This window comes from Hippocampus bargibanti, linkage group LG07, assembly GCF_051943395.1.
Source record: "Hippocampus bargibanti isolate YZ-2025 linkage group LG07, ASM5194339v1, whole genome shotgun sequence".
Classification (NCBI taxonomy): Eukaryota; Metazoa; Chordata; class Actinopteri; order Syngnathiformes; family Syngnathidae; genus Hippocampus; species Hippocampus bargibanti.
The window spans coordinates 4,909,948-4,931,323 of record NC_142740.1 but is presented as its reverse complement, the minus strand read 5'-3'; the positions used below and the strand labels follow the sequence as shown (position 1 = coordinate 4,931,323).

The 21,376-nt window shown below is 36.7% G+C and overlaps 2 protein-coding genes and 1 long non-coding RNA gene across 8 annotated transcripts in view; 1 reads left to right on the top strand and 2 right to left on the bottom strand.

Annotated features, from left to right (window-relative positions):
- Window positions 1-236: 236 nt before the first annotated feature.
- LOC148895234 (uncharacterized) lies at window positions 237-13,193 on the bottom strand. Its single transcript, XR_016115498.1, has 3 exons — window positions 12,561-13,193; window positions 12,248-12,484; window positions 237-337 (listed from the first exon to the last, which is right to left on the bottom strand). It is a non-coding gene; the product is annotated as an uncharacterized LOC148895234 (long non-coding RNA).
- On the top strand, window positions 7,162-14,590 carry nmu (neuromedin U). Its single transcript, XM_089000239.1, has 7 exons — window positions 7,162-7,340; window positions 9,840-9,895; window positions 10,125-10,178; window positions 10,856-10,885; window positions 11,724-11,792; window positions 13,907-13,963; window positions 14,033-14,590. The coding sequence occupies exons 1-7, from the start codon at window positions 7,181-7,183 to the stop codon at window positions 14,060-14,062; spliced, it is 456 nt and encodes a 151-aa protein (XP_088856365.1). The 5' UTR covers window positions 7,162-7,180; the 3' UTR covers window positions 14,063-14,590.
- A 145-nt stretch (window positions 14,591-14,735) lies between these two features.
- The window catches only part of clocka (clock circadian regulator a), a 31,253-nt gene continuing 24,612 nt past the window's right edge, over window positions 14,736-21,376 (bottom strand). For 4 of the 6 annotated variants that reach the window (XM_089000231.1, XM_089000235.1, XM_089000234.1 and 1 more), the window contains one exon: window positions 17,927-18,196. In XM_089000231.1, the coding sequence (XP_088856357.1) occupies window positions 18,017-18,196 (180 nt within the window). In that variant the 3' untranslated portion in view covers window positions 17,927-18,016. The other 2 variants (XM_089000237.1, XM_089000236.1) reach the window with 2 other exon arrangements.

Genomic DNA, 21,376 nt, shown 5'->3' with positions numbered 1-21,376 from the left:
CAGGACACAATGCCAGTTTACGTGATAATAAATTCAGATTTGTTCTTAATAAAAAGTGTTCATCGATGAAAAGAGGATTCTTTTTTTGTACGTTAATTCAAAAAAATGTTTAAACGTTAATTATTTGTAAAATTAAAAACATGTCTTTCCTCCACTTTTAAGTATTTTCAAAAACATGACCGAGGGATTCTTAACGAATAATTTGCAGAGAATGCCCGATGGTGCCATTTCCTACCTTGTTATTGTGAGGAGACCCAAATCTTCCGTCACACGGTGAATGTGACTTTCACAGCCTCGTGTCATTGTCATCATACGTGTACCCCATTGGTGGCATTTTCTATGATAAGATGACATTTTGTGATTAAAAAAAAACACTCACTATAGTTTGTATCGGCATATCTAATGTCATACTTGTTTAATTTATCTAGCTGGCTACCTAGCTAGCTAGCTAGCTATTTGCTATCTATTAGCTAGCTAGGTATCCATTAGCTAGATAGTTACCTATCCATTAGATCGATAGCTATCTATCTATTAGCTCGATAGCTAGCTATCTATTAGCTCAATAGCTAGCTATCTTAAAAATCAACCTCCTGTTGCCACTCATTGACACAGAAAGAATCATACACACAACTACGTAAACACGCGCACACACACTTGCACATTAAGTTCAAAATAATATAATTATAAAATGACTTGTATTTACACATAGAAAAAAAACATTAAACAAGTCAAAGTGTCAAATCTGGTATTTTACAGACAAAAAATAAATTGATGCTCATAGCTAGTAGCTAGCTAGCTATCTATTAGTAAGTAAGTAAGACTTATTTATACAGCACTTTTCACAGATAAAACCACAAAGTGCTTCACAAAATTTAAAACAGTCATAATAAAAACAATACACAAAAAGCATGAAAAGCTAGCTAGTTAGCTAATATATTAGCTATCTATCTAGCTTTCTATCTATTTGAGTTACTGAGTGAACACCGGCGCGTGTGGCTGCCGCTGCTCACCCACAGAAATACATATCCTATGACTGGAAAGTGACCTTGAGAGTTTTGAAAGGCGCTTATAAATGAAATATATATTTATTATAATTTTGTAGACAAAAGAATGTTGGAATAGTTCATGTTAGCGATGTGATAATAAATGTGTTTGGGTCAACATGACAGTAAAATCATTCTCCAAACGCACACGGGCTGCTTTCCTTCCTCTGCTGCTTGGAGCATTTGCCACATTTTTCATACAGTCATGACTCATTTACCCTGATGTGCACTTCTGACACTTTCATTTGCTCAATGTCAAAAGGCCAGTGCTGACGTCGACACGGACGGCGCAAAACACACACACACACACACACACACAAAAAAAGTTCCAAATTGATATGATTACGAAAGCTGGTTGAAATGGAGTATCGGTAAAAGTGCCGTTTACCCCACATGTGGTGCGAGAGTTCCTTTTTCAGTCGAGCAAGAAGGCCAGGGTTGAAGCGCAGGTGTGACGAGCAAACAAAAGGGTTTTGCCGCAACGTAAATTTGACATTCACAGCGCCGATGAGTGGCAGATAGCTTTTTCTTATCACATCCGGCTTGGAGTTTCTATCTGGATGGTATTTGCAGCGGCCCTTTTCGGGGGCCCTGCAGATTGCATCACCAGTCACACAGATACGCGCATAAATATATTTGCACGCGTTCTTGCACATTAGGTCTCCTCCAAAGCCAAACCATCCAAAAGATACTGTTCGATTGTTCCATTGGAGTCCTGCAGTTGGCTGAAAGTGACATGACAAAGTGAATGAATGAGGATGAAAAGAAAAAAAAAATCCATCCATAGAATAATTGGGGCAACATGGCTCAGGAGGGTGAGTCACAGAGTCAGCCAGTCGTCACCGAAATTGTTTAAGAACAGCATAAAAATGGAGTTCGACTTAAGTACAGTAAAGTCTCGTTATATCGATATTCAAGGGAGTCCGAAAAAATATCGATATAACCGGGACTATCGATATATCCGACCCCGTTTGCATGTAATTTTCTCCGTGCGTGCATAGAAATAATATCAATATAACCGGGACTATCGATATATCCGATATCGATATAACGAGACTTTACTGTACTTAGTTTCAAAATGGCGACGGGTGGCAGCTCGGCCTGGCCAACCTTGTCATTTGTAACCCATAGAGTGAATGCCGGCGCGTGTGGCTGCCGCTGCTCACCCGCGGAAAAAATATCCTGTGACTGTAAAGTGTCCTTGAGAGTTTTGAAAGGCGCTTAGAAATGAAATATATTATATTATTATTATTATTATTATTATTATTATTAGTGAGTTGGGAAGACAACCCATCTATTACATTTTATTTGATTTTTATCAGATTATTTTTTTCATTTCATCTTATTTTATTTTACTGTATTGTATTGTATTGTATTTTTTCATGTCTTTTCATTTGATTTTATTTTAGCTTATTGTATCGTATTGTGTTTTGTTCTATTTTATTTGATAGTATTTGATTGTATTTTATTTTACTGTATTGTATTGTTTTGTATTTTGTTTTATTTTATGTTATTTTATTTTACTGTATAGTATTGTATTTTGTTTCATTTTATTTTATTTTGTTTTTGGGTATTTTTTTTAATTAAATTGTTTTTGTCATTTCATTTCATTTTTTTTGGTTTAATTGTATTGTATTGTATAGTATTGTATTGCATTGTGTTTTATTTTATTGTATTTTGCTTTATTAGATTTGATGTGATTTCTTTTTGTTTCTTTTCTTTTTTATACAGTAAAGTCTCGTTATATCGATATTCTCGGGAGTCCGAAAAATATCGATATAACCGGGACTATCGATATATCCGACCCTGCGCGCATGTAATTTTCTCCTTGCGTTCATAGAAATAGTATCGTAATAAGCGGGACTATCGATATAACCAATATCGATATAACGAGACTTTACTGTATTTTCTTTTATTTTACTGTATTCTATTTCGTTTTGTTTCATTTCATGTTATTTTATTTTATTGTATTTTGTTTTATTTTATGTTATTTTATTGTATTGTATTGTATTTTGTTTCATTTTATTGTATTTTATTTTGGGATATTTTATTTAATTAAATTATTTTTGTTATTTCATTTTTTTTTATTGTATTGTAATGTATTTTGTTTTCTTTTATTGTATTTTGTTTTATTAGATTTGATTTTTTTTTCATTTCATTTAATTTTATCTTATTTTATTTTACTGGATTGTATTGTATTTTCCTTTATAGTATTTTGTTTTATTAGATTTGATTTTTTTTTTTTCATTTCATTTCATTTTATTTTATTTTATCTTATTTTATTTTACTGGATTGTATTGTATTTTCTTTTTGTTTCTTTTCTTTTCATTTTTATATATTCTTCTCTTTTATTTTACTGTATTGTATGTTTTGTTTTTTACTGTATTTATTTTGTTTTGTTTTATTTCATTTTACCGTATTGCATTGTATTTTATGTTTGTATTTTACTGTACAGTACTGTGTTTTGTTTTATTTTATTTTACTGTATTGTTTTATTTTCTTGACATTTTTTAAATTTATCTATGTATTTATTTATTGAATGACCAAGTACCAAACTTTCACATACTCTGTTTTACATTTGGCAAACAGCACCACTTCAAAGGTACTGTACTGTTATTCAAGTGCCATTGTCCTACAGTCCAAACCCCCCCCCCCACCCCCCATACTCGAGAGGGCTGTAAAGTCGTCAGTGTGAATGCCCTACTTTTATAACCCCGTGCTGAAGCGCTCAGTCGCTAGCCAAATTACATGTCAAAGATGTGCCCGGGAGCCAAGCGAGCATGAGAGAGCCTATTACGCCTCTTTGCTTGTTAAGAGTTACGAGTTTGATCATACGTGCCATTTTTGTTTTAAAGCAATCATGTAATTTGCAAGCGTCTGACTGATAGTCATTTTTACAAAGAGCATCTGTGTAAAAAAAAAAGGGGGAGACTGTTGTCATTGTGGATGTTTGTGAGGGTTAGCAGAAGTAAAAATCTGACGCAGTGTGGATTTTTTTTTTTACAGTATACTGTTATTATCTAAATACAACATCTAATGCTTTTATAAGCAATTTTTTTCGTTTCACAGACTTAATGCGCACTTTTTCAGTGTAATGTGCGTATCTTTTTCAGTGTAAGGTTTCGATGACGGCTGAAGAAACCTTCTCATCGATGGACCACTCCTGTACGACTGAGAGCTTACACAGATGTAATGTTAGGATTTTTGTTTATTTTTTTTTTTACACAACAAATTGAAGATGTACATAGCTGACCTTGCTCAGAACTTGTTTACACAGAGTTCATTCACTCAATTGTGAAAAAAATGAATAATAATAATAATAATAATAATAATAATAATAATAATAAAACATTTCATTTATAAGCGCCTTTCAAAAATCTCAAGGACACTTTACAGCCACAGGATATTTTTCCTGCGGGTGAGCAGCGGCAGCCACATGCGTCAGCGTTCAGTCAACCCGGAAGTAACATAAAAACAACAATAATAATATATACAGTATATATACAGGTAATATCCGAGTACGAGGTAACATCCGACAAAACGAGTCACAGTAAAGTCTCGTTATATCGATATTCAAGGGGTCCCGTTAACCGGGACTATCGACACCCTGTTTGCATGTAACGGTCGTAGAAATAGTCGATATAACGGACTATCGATAAGTCGATATAACGATAACTTTACTGTACATTCAAATTATAAAACCGTATGCAATATTAGGGATTAGATATATGATGGATTAGATACTTTTTTTAATATGATTTATCTAAAAACCAGATTTATTTAAAAAAATCCAGGTTTCTTATAAATACAAAAATAAATTAATTAATTAAAAAACAAATAAACAAATTAATACATAAATAAATAAAAATCTGAAATTAAGTACAGTAAAGTCTCATTATATCGATATTCTCGGGAGTCCGAAAAAATATCGATATAACCAGACTATCGATATATCCGACCCTGCGCGCATGTAATTTTCTCCTTACGTTCATAGAAATAGTATCGTAATAAGCGGTACTATCGATATAACCGATATCGATATAACGAGACTTTACTGTACCTACATGGAAGCAGATTGCGCAATACTACGGCAGTTTTTTTCCACATTGGTGAATCATCATCTGAAAATTAGAAACAGTTAGTAATAAATTACTACAATTCGACGGAACAAATATTCAAATGTATTGTTTTATATAAACACGTAAGTCAGTGATTCTGATAGAACAGTAAAGAAGGTCTCGCGAGACTTTCTCAGCCTTAAAACTACACAAAACATACCTTATTTTATGTATAATAAATGTGCTATTGTATTATAATTAAAGAAAGAAAATGTACTGTAAAATAAAGTTGTTTTATTTACCTTTGTGATGGTCCATAGACTAGTGATCTCCGAAATGCTTGCACATGTTTTGCGTTTTCACTTCAGGCAAACACGGCTGCCATCTGTCGAGTGATGTTGATCCACAAAGGTTGCAATGTATCCCACCATCGGCTCCCGGGGGGAGTTTGAACGCAAACAAGCCCTTCTACGACGGGCACGTGTAAGTCCCTGTTATAATAAACATCAACTTATTTCAAAGGTCTTGACATTTCCAAGGCGCCTTGGAAACGACGGAACGCCACAAGGGGGAACGTTGCCTCGCAATGAAGAAAGAAAAAAAAAACGGTGTGGTTACGTTTGACTGAGAATGAATTTGAATGTGAGGATTGCTCACGAGCATCGTTGTTGTGATGTCGCGGCAGGAAGTGGATGGATGGAGAATTGAGCGTCGGAGGACGGACATGGGTGGAGACGACAACAGCGGTTTGTTCCAGCTTCAGCTGTTGTTAAAGCGCTGTAGAAAACAATATGTACGTATTGCATTTTGTACAGCTGCCCCCCTTTGAAGCTCAGATAACTCCAGAGCCGTATGACTTAGGAATTAACTATTTTTTTCTGATTAAAGAAGAGAGGCTAAGGTTTCTGACGCTGCATTGAATGTTTATGTAGTCCTAAATGTCAACATTGAAAGTGAAAACAGTGAAAATGACAAAAACCCTGGCACTGGAGTGGACACATTTTTGCACATTGTTTTGCAGTGAATGAGTTAAAGTCCATTGTGTCCATTTCCTTTTATTTTATCTGATTGTATTGTATTTCATTGTATCTTCTGTATTGTATTGTATTTCATTTATTTTTTATTGTTATTTTTATTTAGTCTCGCAGATACAGTAAAGTCTCGTTATATCGATATTCTCGGGAGTCTGAAAAAATATCGATATAACCGGACTATCGATATATCCGATCCTGCGGCATGTAAATTTTCTCCTTGCGTTCATAGAAATAGTATCGTAATAAGCAGTACTATCGATATAACCGATATCGGTATAACGAGACTTTACTGTATAATATCCCATCAATCAGGCTCCACAAATAACCCGCACAATACATCTGTACGCTTGATGCAAAAAGCTATCAAACAAGGTAAACAGAACACAATTGATGAGGAACTAGGTAAAATTATCACAGAGAAAGCACCTACAAGGGATCATTCCTCAAGATGGTGAAAGAAGAAGGCTACGTTCCTCATCAACTGTTTAATGCTGATGAAACCGGCCACTCCGTTCCATCAAGCCATGGACCATCACAAAGGTAAATAAAACAACTTTATTATACAGTACAGTTTCTTTCTTTAATTATAACACAATAGCACATTTATTATACATAAAATAAGGTATGTTTTGTGTAGTTTTAAGGCTGAGAAAATTAGAAAGTAGAAAATTATGTTTTATGGGGAACTGGGAACGGATTATTGTCATTTTAATGGTTTCCTATGGGAAATTAATTTTTGGGATACACACTTTTCGCCTTACACACTCTGTCTGGGAACCAATTAAGTTCGTAAGCCAAGGTATCACTGTATTCTGAAAAACTCTGATCTAACTGAACATTAGTGGACGCAATTAAGTACTTAACATTCTGTGATGATATGATGAAGCGGTGGCCAATTCCATCATCTACCACGCACTAACGGGCCTCCTCCAATGACGCAGTCCAATGGTGAGTAAGTGAGTGGCAGCCGCCTTCATATACTCCCGACTCCTCTCCTGCTTCAAAGTCATTCACAAGTCACAAACGTTTGAGGGAAAGGGAAAACATGGCCAATCATGAGAAGAAGCATGCAGGTTTCAGTAGCAGCAGCGGAGGTAGGGGAGGGGGCTTGCCGAAGCTTAGTCGAGGGAACGCGAGTGCGGTCAGTGTGGCCGGCGTTTGCCTCGCCGCCCTTCTGGTTCTCGCCACGGTTCCTTTTATTCACGGTAAGATGGACTTTGAGACTCTAGAAAAGTTGTTTTTTTAATGGCAAATCAAAATGTGATGCTTCGCTTATGGACTTGTTTTTCATGTATCCTTTGTGTTCTCCGCCGTTATAATAATAATTATAATAAATAGAATAATGATCACTTTGCTGCTGTGAAATGTAATTTCTCCAGTGCGAGACTAATAAAGGCAAATCCAATCCAATCCAATGATTTTCTTATGTTATTGTGAGTATCTTATAAGCAGCAGATTTAAGTTATTCGTTTTTAAAATGTAAAATTTAACGTTTGGACAAAATGTCATATTGAAAATGAAATGTGACTCGTATCTGTTTTTAATGTTAGCGTGCAAAAATTACATTCCTTTCATGTGTATATGTTTAATTTATGAATCAGATTTTTTTATGATGATTTTTACACCGACTTCCATGGTGCTCGTACAGCCGTCCATTTATCAGATAAAACCATCAATTTGGTTCCCATCTAGTTGACAGAATTACCCATCCATCCAAACAAACCCATCCATCCATCCAAACATCCATTCATTTGGCAACTATATCCATCCATCCATCCATTTTTCAGCATTGTCCATCCATCCATCAGCATTGTCCATCCATCCATCCATCCATCCATCCATCCATCCATCCATCCATCCATCATTTTGACAACTATCCATCTATTTTGCAGCATTGTGCATTCATCCAGCCATCCATCAATTTGACAACAATATCCATCACTTTACAGCATTGTCCATCCATCCATTTATCCATCCATAGATCCATTCATTTGACAACGGTATCCATCCATCCAGCCATCCATCATTTTGACAAATATCCATCCATTTTGCAGCATTGTCCATCCATCCATCAATTTGACAACAATTTCCATCCATCCACTTTACAGCATTGTCCATACATCCATTTATTCATCCATTCATTCATTCATTTGACAACGATATCCATCCATCAGCTTTGCAGCATTGTCCATCCATCAGCATTGTCTGTCCATACCATCCATACCATCCATCATTTTGACAACTGAGTTATTCCGAGTTGAGTGAACGCTGGCGCATGTGGCTGCCACTGCTCACGCACAGAAAAACGTATCCGGTGACAGTAAAGTGACCTTGAGAGTTTTGAAAGGCGCTGATAAATGAAATGTATTATTATTATTATTATTATCCATCCATTTTGCAGCATTGTACATTCATCCATCCATCAATTTTACAGCATTGTCCAACCATCCATCCATCCATCATTACGACAACTATAGCCATCCATCCATTTTGCAGCATTGTCCATCCATCCATCCATTCATCCATCCATCCATCCATCCATCCATCATTACGACAACTATAGCCATCCATCCATTTTACAGCATTGTCCATCCATCCATCATTACGACAACTATAGCCATTCATTCATTTTGCAGCATTGTCCATCCATCATCCATCCATCATTATTACAACTATACCCATCCATCCATTTTGCAGCATTGTCCATCCATCCATCCATCCATCCATTTTACAGCATTGTCCATCCATCCAATCCATCCATCATTTTGACAACTATTTCCATCCATCCATTTTGCAGCATTGTCCATCCATCCATCCATCCATCCATCAATTTGACAACTATATCCATCCATCCATTTTACAGCATTGTCCATCCATCCAATCCATCCATCATTTTGACAACTATTTCCATCCATCCGTTTTGCAGCATTGTCCATCCATCAATCCATCACTTTGACAACTATATCTATCCATCCATTTGTCAGCATTGTCCATCCATTGATTTTACAGCATTGTCCATCCATCAATTAAACAACTAAATCCATTCATCCATTTGACAGCATCGTCCATCCAGAAATCCAATAATCCATCCATCAATTTGACAAGATCTATCCATCCATTTGACAACATTATGCATGCATTCATCCATCCAATAGATAACCACCAATCCAACAATTTGAAAAGAGCATCTATCAACCCGTCATCCAGACCCGCATTCATATTTAGTCCTTCAAATCACCCATCCAATAGATCAAACCATCAATCCAACAAATTGATATTATTTATCCATCATGCACCCATCTATTCAATGAATAACAAAATCCACCCATCCATTCATCCATTTGAAACATAATGTTCTCTTTCGCTGTGGCAAATTGGAGAAAGCCTGATTGATTTACCGCCTCAATGTGATACTGGATTCAGTGGAATTCTGGACGATGGAATGATTCAATCCGTGGTGGGTAAACCAAACCTACGTCAGCACAATAAGTGTGCGTGTTCTAGAGAAAACCATTAGCTCTGTAAGCTAATGGGCAAAAGCGGCAATCATGTTGATAGCAATCTAAAAAAAAAAAAAATAATAATGGGAGAAGCTTTCAGCTTCTCGCCATGCATCTTCTGTTCATCTTTATGGGGAAACTGTTTAGATTCAAGTTGCTTATTTTTGGCTAACTGTAGCATTTGTGTTGTGCTCACACAAAAAGGTGCTCCAGTAAAACCTTGGCAAGCTACCGTTGACCAGAGGCAGCCTCCCAGTCAGGTATCATCACTTCTTTCTTCTTAAGTTGACTTTATGTCACGTCACTAGGCGCATCTCCAGTTCACTGTTCCATCACATGGGCCTAACCGAGCTTGACTGAGAGCTGTCTGCTAAATTGATAAAAACACCATAGCAAATTTATGAGTTTTGAAATTCTGTGAAGACAATCGGGATCTACTGACTATGAAAATAGAGCTCAATAATAAATCTAAAACATCATCTTTTGCAGGCATCTGACATCTTGGGGGAAATTTTCTTCTTAATGATGGCCCAGAAGACCCAGGTAGACAAAAATCCCTATGCAATACATAGAGTATAAAGACACACTTGTTGTGTGTGTGTGTGTGTATACAGGTACCATCCGACTTACGACCGAGTTCCGTTACGATCAAACGGTCGTAAGTCGAAATCCATTCGAAATGTTGAATAGAGACCCAGAGGCTAAATGACTCGCAAACTCTCCCCTCTGGTGCAATCACACGGTCGATTGCTGTGCGAGAGTAAGATGCTGGCTGGCTGGCCAAAATTGTCGTACACGTTGCCGGCCTGCTAGCGCGTTGCGGTGCCAGGCGTAGAATTAAAATTTTAAAAATAAGGTCTGAAGGCTGTGGTCGTAAGTATGGATGGTCGTAAGTCGAACCGGTTGTAAGTCAGATGTTACCTGTATATAAATTGTTTTTAACTTTTTTTATACTTTATAATCTATATATATATAATTTTATGTATATATAAAATTTTAATAACTTTTTTATACTTTATAATATATATATATATTATTATATATATATATATATATATATATATATATATATATATATATACTCTCTTATTTTAATATTTCCTTCTCTATATACATATATATTATATATACATATATAAAATATTCTATATATTTTTTTCATTAATTCATTTATTTGTGTTTGTTTAATTATTAATGTGTTTGTCTGTTTTTATTCCCAGGAACTGAAAGGACAAGAAAATAACAGAAAGGTGAGCGAATGTGTATCAAATACCTGTCGAAAAAACACAATCATATTGCCTTGAAAATAAATAAGTAAACAAACAACAGAATATTTAAATGAATGAACAAACGAATGAATTAATTGAAACTCATGGTGATTCTCAATATTATAAGACAAATACAGTGATATCTCGGTTTTTCACCATAATCCGTTCCAGAAACCTGTTTGAAAACAGATTTGTTCGATAACCAAAACAATATGTTCCATTATAATCAATGTAAAATTCTTTAATCCGTTCCCAAAAACATTTTAAAGCACTTGTTAACTATTTTACAGCATAAACTGTTTAAACATGTGATAATAAAGCAGGTCATTTGTAAAATACTACCAAAACAAACTGCAATATGTTTTAATTTCACCAATTTTAACAAACATTACATTGGAACATCAAAACATATCTCTCTTTTTTTCTGCCACGGGGCATGTTGGCACCTATCCCAGCTGTCGCTACGCGAGGATAACACCCGATTTGCAGAGATCTCAGCCAAACACGTCTGCTTCTTGGTAAAAAAAAAAAACTTTATTCAACAATACTAGTGTGTCGGTCACAATGAGGAAGGCATGACAGAGGAAGTGACATATAAGGAAGTGACGTACAGGTATAAAAAAGGCGCAGGGTAGTTCAAGTGGCGCATTCCGGTCCGCTCAGTTTGATTGAGAACAGAATTTCGGTTGTATAAAAAAAATAAATTTTTGGTTGAAAACCGAATTGGACGAGAACAAAGATGTTCGAAAACCGAGGTTTGACTGTTTATAAAATGGATGTCTCTCACAAGTTTTCTTGTTTTTGTCTTTGTGTCAACCAGGGCCCGGCATTGCAGCCATTACTCCATTTGGTGTCCAGTCTGCATAACCGACAACAGAGAGGACTCTCGGTGCAATTAAGTACCACTACTAAACAAATAAATAAATGAACAAAAGTGGAACCACGACATATTCTTTGATGTTGGAAATAGCGACTAAAAAAAAGAATTACAGACGCTCCCCACCTTACGAACGAGATACGTTCCGAGCAGTTGATCTTAAGGTGAATTTGGTTGTATGTTGCTTCAGTGCTATATTTTGTATGGAATTACAGTAAAGTCTCGTTATATCGATATCGGATATATCGATAGTCCCGGTTATATCGATACTATTTCTATGCACGCACGGAGAAAATTACATGCAAACAGGGTCGGATATATCGATAGTCCCGGTTATATCGATATTTTTTCGGACTCCCTTGAATATCGATATAACGAGACTTTACTGTATATGTTTAAGTCAAACACTGAACGGGGACATATAAAACACAGACGCTCTAACAGTCATAAAATAAATTCACACCTACTGTAGTACGACGACATTTATCCTTGTGTCTTCGGTAAGCCATTACTGAAACTTCTTCTTTTCCTTTCGGCTTTTCCCTTCAAGGGGTCGCCACAGCGAATCAGTGTCCTCCATCTTCAGAGGTTTGATCCGCATGTTTGTTTTGGCCAAGCTTTTACGTCGGATGCCCTTCCTGACACAACCATCTGTATTTATCCGGGCTTGGGACCGGCACAAGAAGACTTATGTACCTTTGTTGCTACAGAAAAAGCCTCATTAACACAAAATGGTCATCGGCACAGCAACATTAAAAAAAAAAGCAAAACTATACTCACCATTTGATGACGAAGTGTAGTTTCTTACTAACATTCCAAAAACGTCCATCTTCGTTCCTTAAATTGTCCACGTGTAACGCCAATTCATGTTTTAAATGTGTTCTACTCATGTGTGAACATAGCAATGTCACGAAATTAGTGCCAACGATAGCATTAGCATACAAAAAGCGTATAATAACGCTTTGTTTTGACCGTTGTCGCACATATAGATGAATTTATGCCTGCTTTTTAGCACTGGGCAATTTATGGTGTGTTTATTTGTTGAGCAGACGCTACTTCATGTTTTAAAAGTGTTCCTTCTCTTGTTTGAACGTATAAATGTCACTAAATTAGTGTTATAATAGTATTACTGAAGCCGCTGGCACGTATTACGTGCCACCTGGGGAAGAGGGATTTCCTCCCCGCCCACATACTCTACACAGCCAATTGTAAAGCGGCTCAGGTCCTGAATTTATTGGCAACACTTCAGAATAGCTGGGCGCTCATTGGTCAGCTTCGGTGTCTGTCGCGTAAACATCCAGCCCGTGAAAACTCCAAAGTTTCTGTGTGCGTATGCGTGAAGCACAGTACGCAGTCGTTATGGGAATTCCGTCTCCTTTCAGAGAGACGGTTGTATTTGCTCGGCTCTTTGTCCGGTTGTTTTGGCTACCAAATAGCTCCTGTTTTTTTTGTTGCTTAAATTAACTACCTAAAATCATGTAAAATTATGTGAAAAACGAATTACTCATGTAAAAAATACACTATATCAAATATTTGTATTTATATGGCTTGATTTATATGTGCTCAGAAAGCATGCACTAACTTTCACGTTCCATATGGTTACTCTGGTCTGATGATCAGCTGTCACTAATTTGCTTTTCATATAAATAATGCTATCATACCAACTAGTAAAAAAGATAATAATTGAATAATAATAACAGCATAATGTGATAATATATGTCCACCTCTCTTCTCTAACCCCTCCCCCTTATCACTGCTGCATGTGTCTGTAATTCTCCCCTCCATCCTCTACCACGGATATCGACCAATCACGTGCGGCTTTAAACGAAGACTGGAGGCGGGGAATCGAAGACAAAAACAGTCGGCTCCCATTTTCGGCTCATTGTTAGGAACCGGTTCTCTACGTTCACTTTAGATATCCGGCTCGTTCGCGAACGGCACATCACTATTCGACATACTGTATTCGCAAAAATGTTCGTCGTAACTCGAATGTTCGTCAGTCGGGGCGCGTCTGTATTACAATATATTTTACACATGCTATGTAGTGTAGCTTTTTTGGCTAGCAAAATAATTATTTGGGGCTAAGGATGCACATTACCTTTTTTTATATTGTGCTGTTGTCACAGGCGCAACTGGAGGGACCTGGCGGAATTCAAAGCAGAGGCCACTACTTCCTCTATCGGGTATGACAGAGAAATCGATCTGAAAAAGAAAAACAAAACTGGAAAACATGATGTTTTTATTCTTTGCAGCCTCGAAATGGAAGAAGAGCATTAGCATAACAAGTAGCCAAAAGTGAACAAAACACTTGATCCCCCCCCCCTTGAGCAGCCTCCTCAGAGTCGCTGCAACGGACCACCGAGTCGCCGACATTATTTCCTGAATGTACATCAAGAAAGTGATCTTATGGACAAGAAAATATGAATACTTTATCCAGGCTTTATTTTGTGGGATATGTAAAATGTATATATAAACACACGTCTATTTGCATTAAAAGTGCTATCAGATGTTCTTGTTTTTAATTGTATTATATATGGCGTGACATATTAAACATTTCAAAACACATTTTTTAATCAATTAATAAATACACCGAATGCGATTTTGAGATAAGAAAATAAACATTCTTGATTGCATTGGTGTGGCGAAACGTGGATTTAAGTGAAAGTCCACTTTCAACCGCTAGATGTAGCAATTACTCAACGCATAATCATAACACCACAACAGTTTCGTTATTAATTTGAGTGGTAAGTTTATTTGAAGCAAACTTTTTTTTTTTTAATTTAACGCATTGTGATGAAATAAACTGAAGAAACAAATCCGGGATGTAATGAAAAATACTAAGCATGTTGTGACCAGGCTTGTTACTGGCGGATAATATATAAATAATATAATATATATTAAAAAACAACAAAAAAAACCAAAATAAACGTAAAAAAATCCAAAACAAAAAAAATATATTTTGCAGCACATTTTTATCATTTTTGGCAAATTTCAATGATTGTCATTTGAGGAGATTTCTTTTTACAACACTACAAAAAGAGCATATTCATCTTCACGTGTCATATAAAATAGTACTTCTTTCCCCCTGTTCAATATTTACATTATATATTACACAACCTTCGATGCCATAGCTAGAACTACAATAGAGAGCATATTTTTTTCATAAAAATAGTACATCCGTGGGGAAAAAATATAAAGACAAGATCTTTTGAAAGTTCCCCAAACTGTGGGTCGAGGGGCCGAAAATGGGCCATCGGTCAGTTTGAATTGGGTCGGGGCATCCTTGTCAACTCATTCATTGCCATTCATGAATTTATTCGGGAATTGAAAATATGACGTACGCCATTCACAATTTTTGATTTTTTTGTATTTGATTCTTTGTTTGGGTGCCGATAAAGTGCTGGCCATGGCCTCGGGCAATGTTTTTCCCTTCCACAAGCGGGTAGCATTTCCCCTTTTTTTCATGGTAGCGGTTTGTTCCAGCTTCAGCTGCTGTTAAAGCGCTATATAAACCAAAATGTACGTATAATAATAATAATAATAATAATAATAATAATAATAATAATAATACATTTCATTTCCAATCGTCTTTCAAAACTCTCAAAGTCACTTTACAGTCACAGCCACATGCGCCAGCATTCACTCAACCCGGAAGTAACTCAAATAGATAGAAAGCTAGCCAATAGCTAACCATCTAGATAGCTAGCCAGATAGATAGCTAATATATAGCCAGCGAGACAGACAGCAAATTGATAGCTAGCTAGGTAGCTAGCTAGATAACAAATAGCTAGCTAGCTGGCTAGATAGCCAGCCAGCTAGCCGGCTATAAAGACAGCTGTATAGCCAGATAATAATAATAATCCATTTCATTTCTAAGCACCTTTCAAAACTCTCAAGGTCACTTTACAGTCACAGGTTGTATTGCATTGTATTTTGGACATCCACCCTCATTTCAAGCTCATATAACTCCAGACCCATATAATTTAGGAATTAACTGATGAAAGAAGAGAGTGTAAGATTTCTTATGCTGTATTGAATGTTCATGTAGTCCTAAAATTCAATATTCTGCGTGTCCTGGAATTACAGTGACAATGACAAAAACCCTGGCACTGGAGAGGACACATTTTTTGCACATCGTCTGGCAGCGAATGAGTTAATAATAAGTTAAAAGAAATATCAACAACTCACCAAACAATGATGATATTTTATATTTGGGTGAGATCTCTGAATGAATCGAAAACCCATTTTGCTGCTCATCTTTTACGGAAAGAACAGCAAAATGCTTGGGGAAGGTCAAAACAAGCTCAGCTGTCAAGGTCAAAGTGCATTTAACATCCATTTTGAAATTTACCGCCCAAAGAGCCGATATCCCGACTTTTTCCGAGTAGTCTATGTGGGCGTTCTGGCAATGGACTCTTGAATCGATTAGGGTGAAATAGTTTGGGGAAAACCCTGGAAAAGAAGGAGGGATGCTGCAATGAGTATTCCAGGCCACATCGGGGCGCTGTTGCAGCCTTTAGTGCAAATTTTCAGGGGGGGGTTCAGTCCAGTATCCCCTCCCTGCCCACCTCGGTGGCTTGAAGAAGCTGTGGGACCGTATGACTGGTCTCAGCGTCCATTCAGTGGGCGTGCGGCTGTTGTTTTTGCTGGTTGGCGGATGCGGAGGCGGCAGTGGCGAACGTTCCCGCTTGCTGTAACGGGAAGGTCCCCGCTGGCAGAATCAACTGACTTCCAGGAAGCATCCGTGGAGCCTTTTGCGTCAAAACACATGACATGGAGCATTGGACGACATGGATGGAAGTTCAGTGATACCTCGGTTTACGAACCCCTTGGCTTACGAACTTTTCGGTTTATGAACATTAAATTTATGAACATTTTACCTTGGCATAAAAACTATTTTTCGGGATACACACGGTGCTGCCACAATGCATACAGTTTATTTATTCAATTATAATACCATAGCACATTTATTATAAATAAAATAAGGTATATTTTGTGTAGTTTTAAGGCTTAGAAAATTAGAAAGTAGAAAATTATGTTTTATGGGGACCTGGGAACGGATTATTCTCATTTTAATGGTTTTCTATGGGAAATTAATTTTTAGGATACACACTTTTCGCCTTACACACTCTGTCTGGGAACCAATTAAGTTCGTAAGCCAAGGTATCACTGTATATTCTGAAGAAGTCTGAAAATTTCTATACAATAACATTAGTGGACGTCCTAAATTAAGCCATATCTTAACATTCTGTGATGATATGCCATATATATATCTATCTATATATATATATATATATATATATATATATATATATATATATATATATATATATAAAAAAGAGAGAGAGAGAGAGAGAGAATATATAAAAATTCTGAAAACAATAATAATGTAAGAATTATTATTATTATTACATAATTTGTAAAATGGCTTCAAATGACTTCTACCGAGCGTATTTTACAAAGATTCCATCGCATATCGCTATATTTTACGTTTTATGACTCATGCTGAATATTCCGGAAGTCCTGTTTTTGAGTTGGTGACGAGTCCGTACGTGACGTCACTGAAGGAACGCCCCTGACTGAAAAAAGGACACATTGTAGCAGTTTCAGAATTTTTATATATCTCTCTCTCTCTCTCTCTCTCTCTCTCTCTATATATATATATATATATATATATATATATATATATATATATATATATATATATATATATATATATATATATATATATATATATATATATATATATATATAGATAGAGATATATAGAGATAGATAGAGAGAGAGAGAGAGAGAGAGAGAGAGAGAGAGAGAGAGAGAGAGAATATATAAAAATTCTGAAAACAATAATAATGTAAGAATTATTATTATTATTATTATTATTATTATTATTATTATTATTATTATTATTATTATTGTAAAGGTCAAGTGCTGGATCCGAATTACTGGCTGTGTACCTGCTGCTCATGCTGCTGTTGCTGCGTCGGCTGCTGGGCGATGCTGATGGTCTGCGTGGGGCCCGGCTGGGGAGCAAATGCCGTCACCACTTGGCCCATGAACATGGTGGAGGGCACCATGACCGCCCCGCACGCCATCTGGCCCGTCACCAGCTTGGTGAGCAGCTGACGGGTGGCGGAAACCTTTCCCAGGGAAAGCGGAATGTATCATAAGGTGGTTTAGTTGGTTCATAATGTTGCTTGGTTGGCGGGGTCAAAACAGTGAATGTTTTTGTATGTTTACGTACCTAAAATTGTCTTTAAAAATAAAGAAGATGCAAACCTAATTTGGGCAGTGCGGTCCGGCGTGAAAGTGGCAACGGTAGGAGCGTTGGCGGCCGTGGCGGCGATTTGGAGCACGTTGGTGGCATTTTGCTGCGGGATCATCACTGTGTTGAAATAAGACGCCGCCAGTGAAGGCTGCAGAGGAAACCATTGATGAGATTCATGAGGGGGACAGGGGGGGTGGGGGGTGGGGGTCCCAAGTCGCCATTACTAAATCTAAAGTGGCGAACATCCGAACATTGTCTTGTGACGGTGACAGAGAAGTTATCATGTTTTTATATGCTTAGTCAACATGTGTGACTCCAATACACAATTGAAGCACAGACAACCTGGGGTCAATCTGAGGTCAACAGACACAGCTTGTTAAAATGTCACCTTCATCTAGGACACAGGTGTCAAAGTCAAGGCCCGCGGGCCAAATCCGGCCCTCCACATCATTTTTTTCGGCCCGCGAAAGCAAATCAAACTTGTTAAATTCCATGATGATTGCTAAAACCTGAGCCAAAATTTCATATTTTTGGATGTCAACCACAATAAAAGTCATTATTCTTGACTTCAGATTTGAAAACGAGTTATTCATTAATTTGCTGTGTGCTCTATATGTAATATTTGAAGGGATTTAAACATTGTAATGTGTTCCCCAAATTCATAACGGCCCTCGAGAGGAAACCATAACTACAATGTGGCCCGCGGCAAAAAATGACTTTGACACCCCTGATCTAGGAGATATGGCATTGGACAGAATTTAGGACTTGGGAAACTCCTTTATCAATGAAGCAATTTACAACTTGAAAATCCTTCACAGGAAGAGCTTATTAGCCAGGTTACAAATTTATCAGTTCATGGAAAAGACAATGTTTTATTGCTTACAGCTGTTTAGAACTCAAGAGGTGTGGTATTCTAATCAAGAAAACTGTTTTACTAATGTATCACTTAAAGGACAACCGACGTCTCCGGACAAGTTGTGTCCATAATTTGTAAAATGGCTTCAAATAACTTCTACCGAGCGTATTTTACAAAGATTCCATGGCATATCGCTATATTTTACGTTTTACGACTCATGCTGAATATTCCGGAAGTCTTGTTTTTGAGTTGGTGACGAGTCCGTACGTGACGTCACTGAAGGAACGCCCCTGACTGAAAAAAAGGACACATTGTAGCAGTTCTTCCATCACGTCAATGCTTGTTTGGTCTGAAAACCTCGTGTTGCGCCAGAAGAGGGCGTCCAAGCTCCATATAAGGAATTTATCAGCCTGTGGAAACGCATTCCACTGTCATGTCTACAAGAGGTCGCCATTTTCTGCCTCTTTTCTGGGACGCTACATTGCAGTCCAGATGCCTCAAAATGACACAGGATAAATTCTTTAATCGATTGCAAACATGTATGCTTTCCTCTTCAGAACTATTTGAATCATATTTATAACTGGATGTGTAACAAGAAAGCATATTCTCAGAATCTGAAGCTATTGTTTTGATTCTCCAGCAATGCAAGACGTCTTGGCGTGATGTCACGAACTGGGGGCGGGACTTACTGAAAATGCTCAATTTTGTACCCTAAGTCATTTTTATTTGCATTTGAATAAAAATATCATACTGCCTGTTTTGGATATTTTAGATGCTATAAAACAGTGGTCTCAAACTCGTGCCCCGCGGGCCAATTGCGGCCCCGAAAGAATATTTTGCGGCCCGCCTTGATATGAAAGATTAATGTTAGTGCGGCCCGCATGATTGATATGAATGAAACTTGTGTGTGGAGCTGAACAAGTAGGCAAGATAAGCAATGTTTAGGACAGTTAATGTTCAATATTTTCTTTTTGTTAAGAAAGTTAAAGGTTAAAGAACTGTGAATACAGACATTTGAAACTTTATTAAAATAATTAGTTTTCCTGTGTTTTTTTTCAGTCGTCTGTAACTGCCTTATGATCATTAATTTATTTTATTTATTTATTACTGGTTCATTTATTTTTTTATTCATTTTTCCATTTATTCGCAGAATTCAGGCGTCTGTCATGAATGGCTACGTTTCCTGCCAGCAGTAAAGACAATCTTTCTGGGTTTGAGTCTTTGTCAACAGTGTCCGATCGAACATCTCTGACAGACGGCAAATCAGAATCACTTGTCTTCATCATTAATTCGCCAATTACCGGTTAACGGGGTCTTAAAAATCCAGGTTTGAATCATCGCTAATACTGTGTCGCCGCTAATGAGCTGCGGGAACTAAGAAGGTCAGAATATGATTGGCAGAAAATAGAGTTGAGTAAACGAGATGTTTCTTTGAAGTTACTTGGGGGGAGGTCCAGTTGCTTTTTTCTTTCTTTCTCCTTTTCATGAGCAGAAAGGAGAGAGGCAGCAGTTACACACTAAGAAGGAGGAAGCTAGATAAAAGAGACACTGCAAATACTGTACAGATGCTTTTTGTGGCTTGTTGTTGCACTGTCCTAAAAAAATAATAATAATACATTTAATTTATAAGCGCCTTTCAAAACTCTCAAGTACACTTTACAGTCACAGGATATTTTTTCTGCAGGTGAGCAGTGGCAGCCACACGCACCAGCGTTCGCTCAACCCGGACGTAACTCAAATAGATAGAAAGCTAGCTAGCTAGCTAATAGATACAGTAATAATAATAATACATTTCATTTATAAGCACCTTTGGAAACTCTCAAGGACACTTTACAGTCACAGGATATTTTATTGTCAACAATTTCCAGTATTTATTTCATGTTAAAATTGTACATTTTTCTCCAAGCCAAATACTCTCAATTTTGTTGAAAAATAAGCTTCATGGGGGAAAAGACGCATTTTTTTAATGTTTTGATAAAGGATATTTCATAGCTGTAATTTTAATATCGTGATACTTTTGATCATTTGTTATACAACAAAAATCGATTATCGGCACGTGCTGAGTGGAGAGGTAAAAATTTGAAAACATTAATATTGTTTGGAATTCTTCATTAGAGTTTTTTTTAATATCATTTTTTTTAATTTTGTTACTTTCTCAAAAAAACTTTTGAACAAATTCAACTTAGGAACGATCGTTTGTAAGTTGAATTTGTTCGTAAGTTGAATTTATTGAAGTTGATTCAGTGCTATATTTTGTATGGAATGTATGTTTAAGGCTTGTATAAGTAACCTGTATTGCTTTGTACTGAAAAATAAACATATAATAAAATATATGCTCTAAAGATAAATATATTTACATGTACAACTGGAGAGAAGACGACATATGTTACTACAAAAATGTTTGTATGTATCGTTCGTACCTCGGTGTTCTTAAGTAGGGGAGCGTCTGTATATAGATACACTATATTTTTT

Excerpts from the sequence above, each read along its gene's own strand:
- nmu (XM_089000239.1), top strand. The coding sequence starts at position 7,181 with ATGGCCAATCATGAGAAGAAGCATGCAGGTTTCAGTAGCAGCAGCGGA. Across the intron at positions 10,179-10,855 it reads TGATGGCCCAGAAGACCCAG|GAACTGAAAGGACAAGAAAA; the intron begins GTAGACAAAAAT and ends TTTTATTCCCAG. Across the intron at positions 11,793-13,906 it reads GACAACAGAGAGGACTCTCG|GCGCAACTGGAGGGACCTGG; the intron begins GTGCAATTAAGT and ends CTGTTGTCACAG.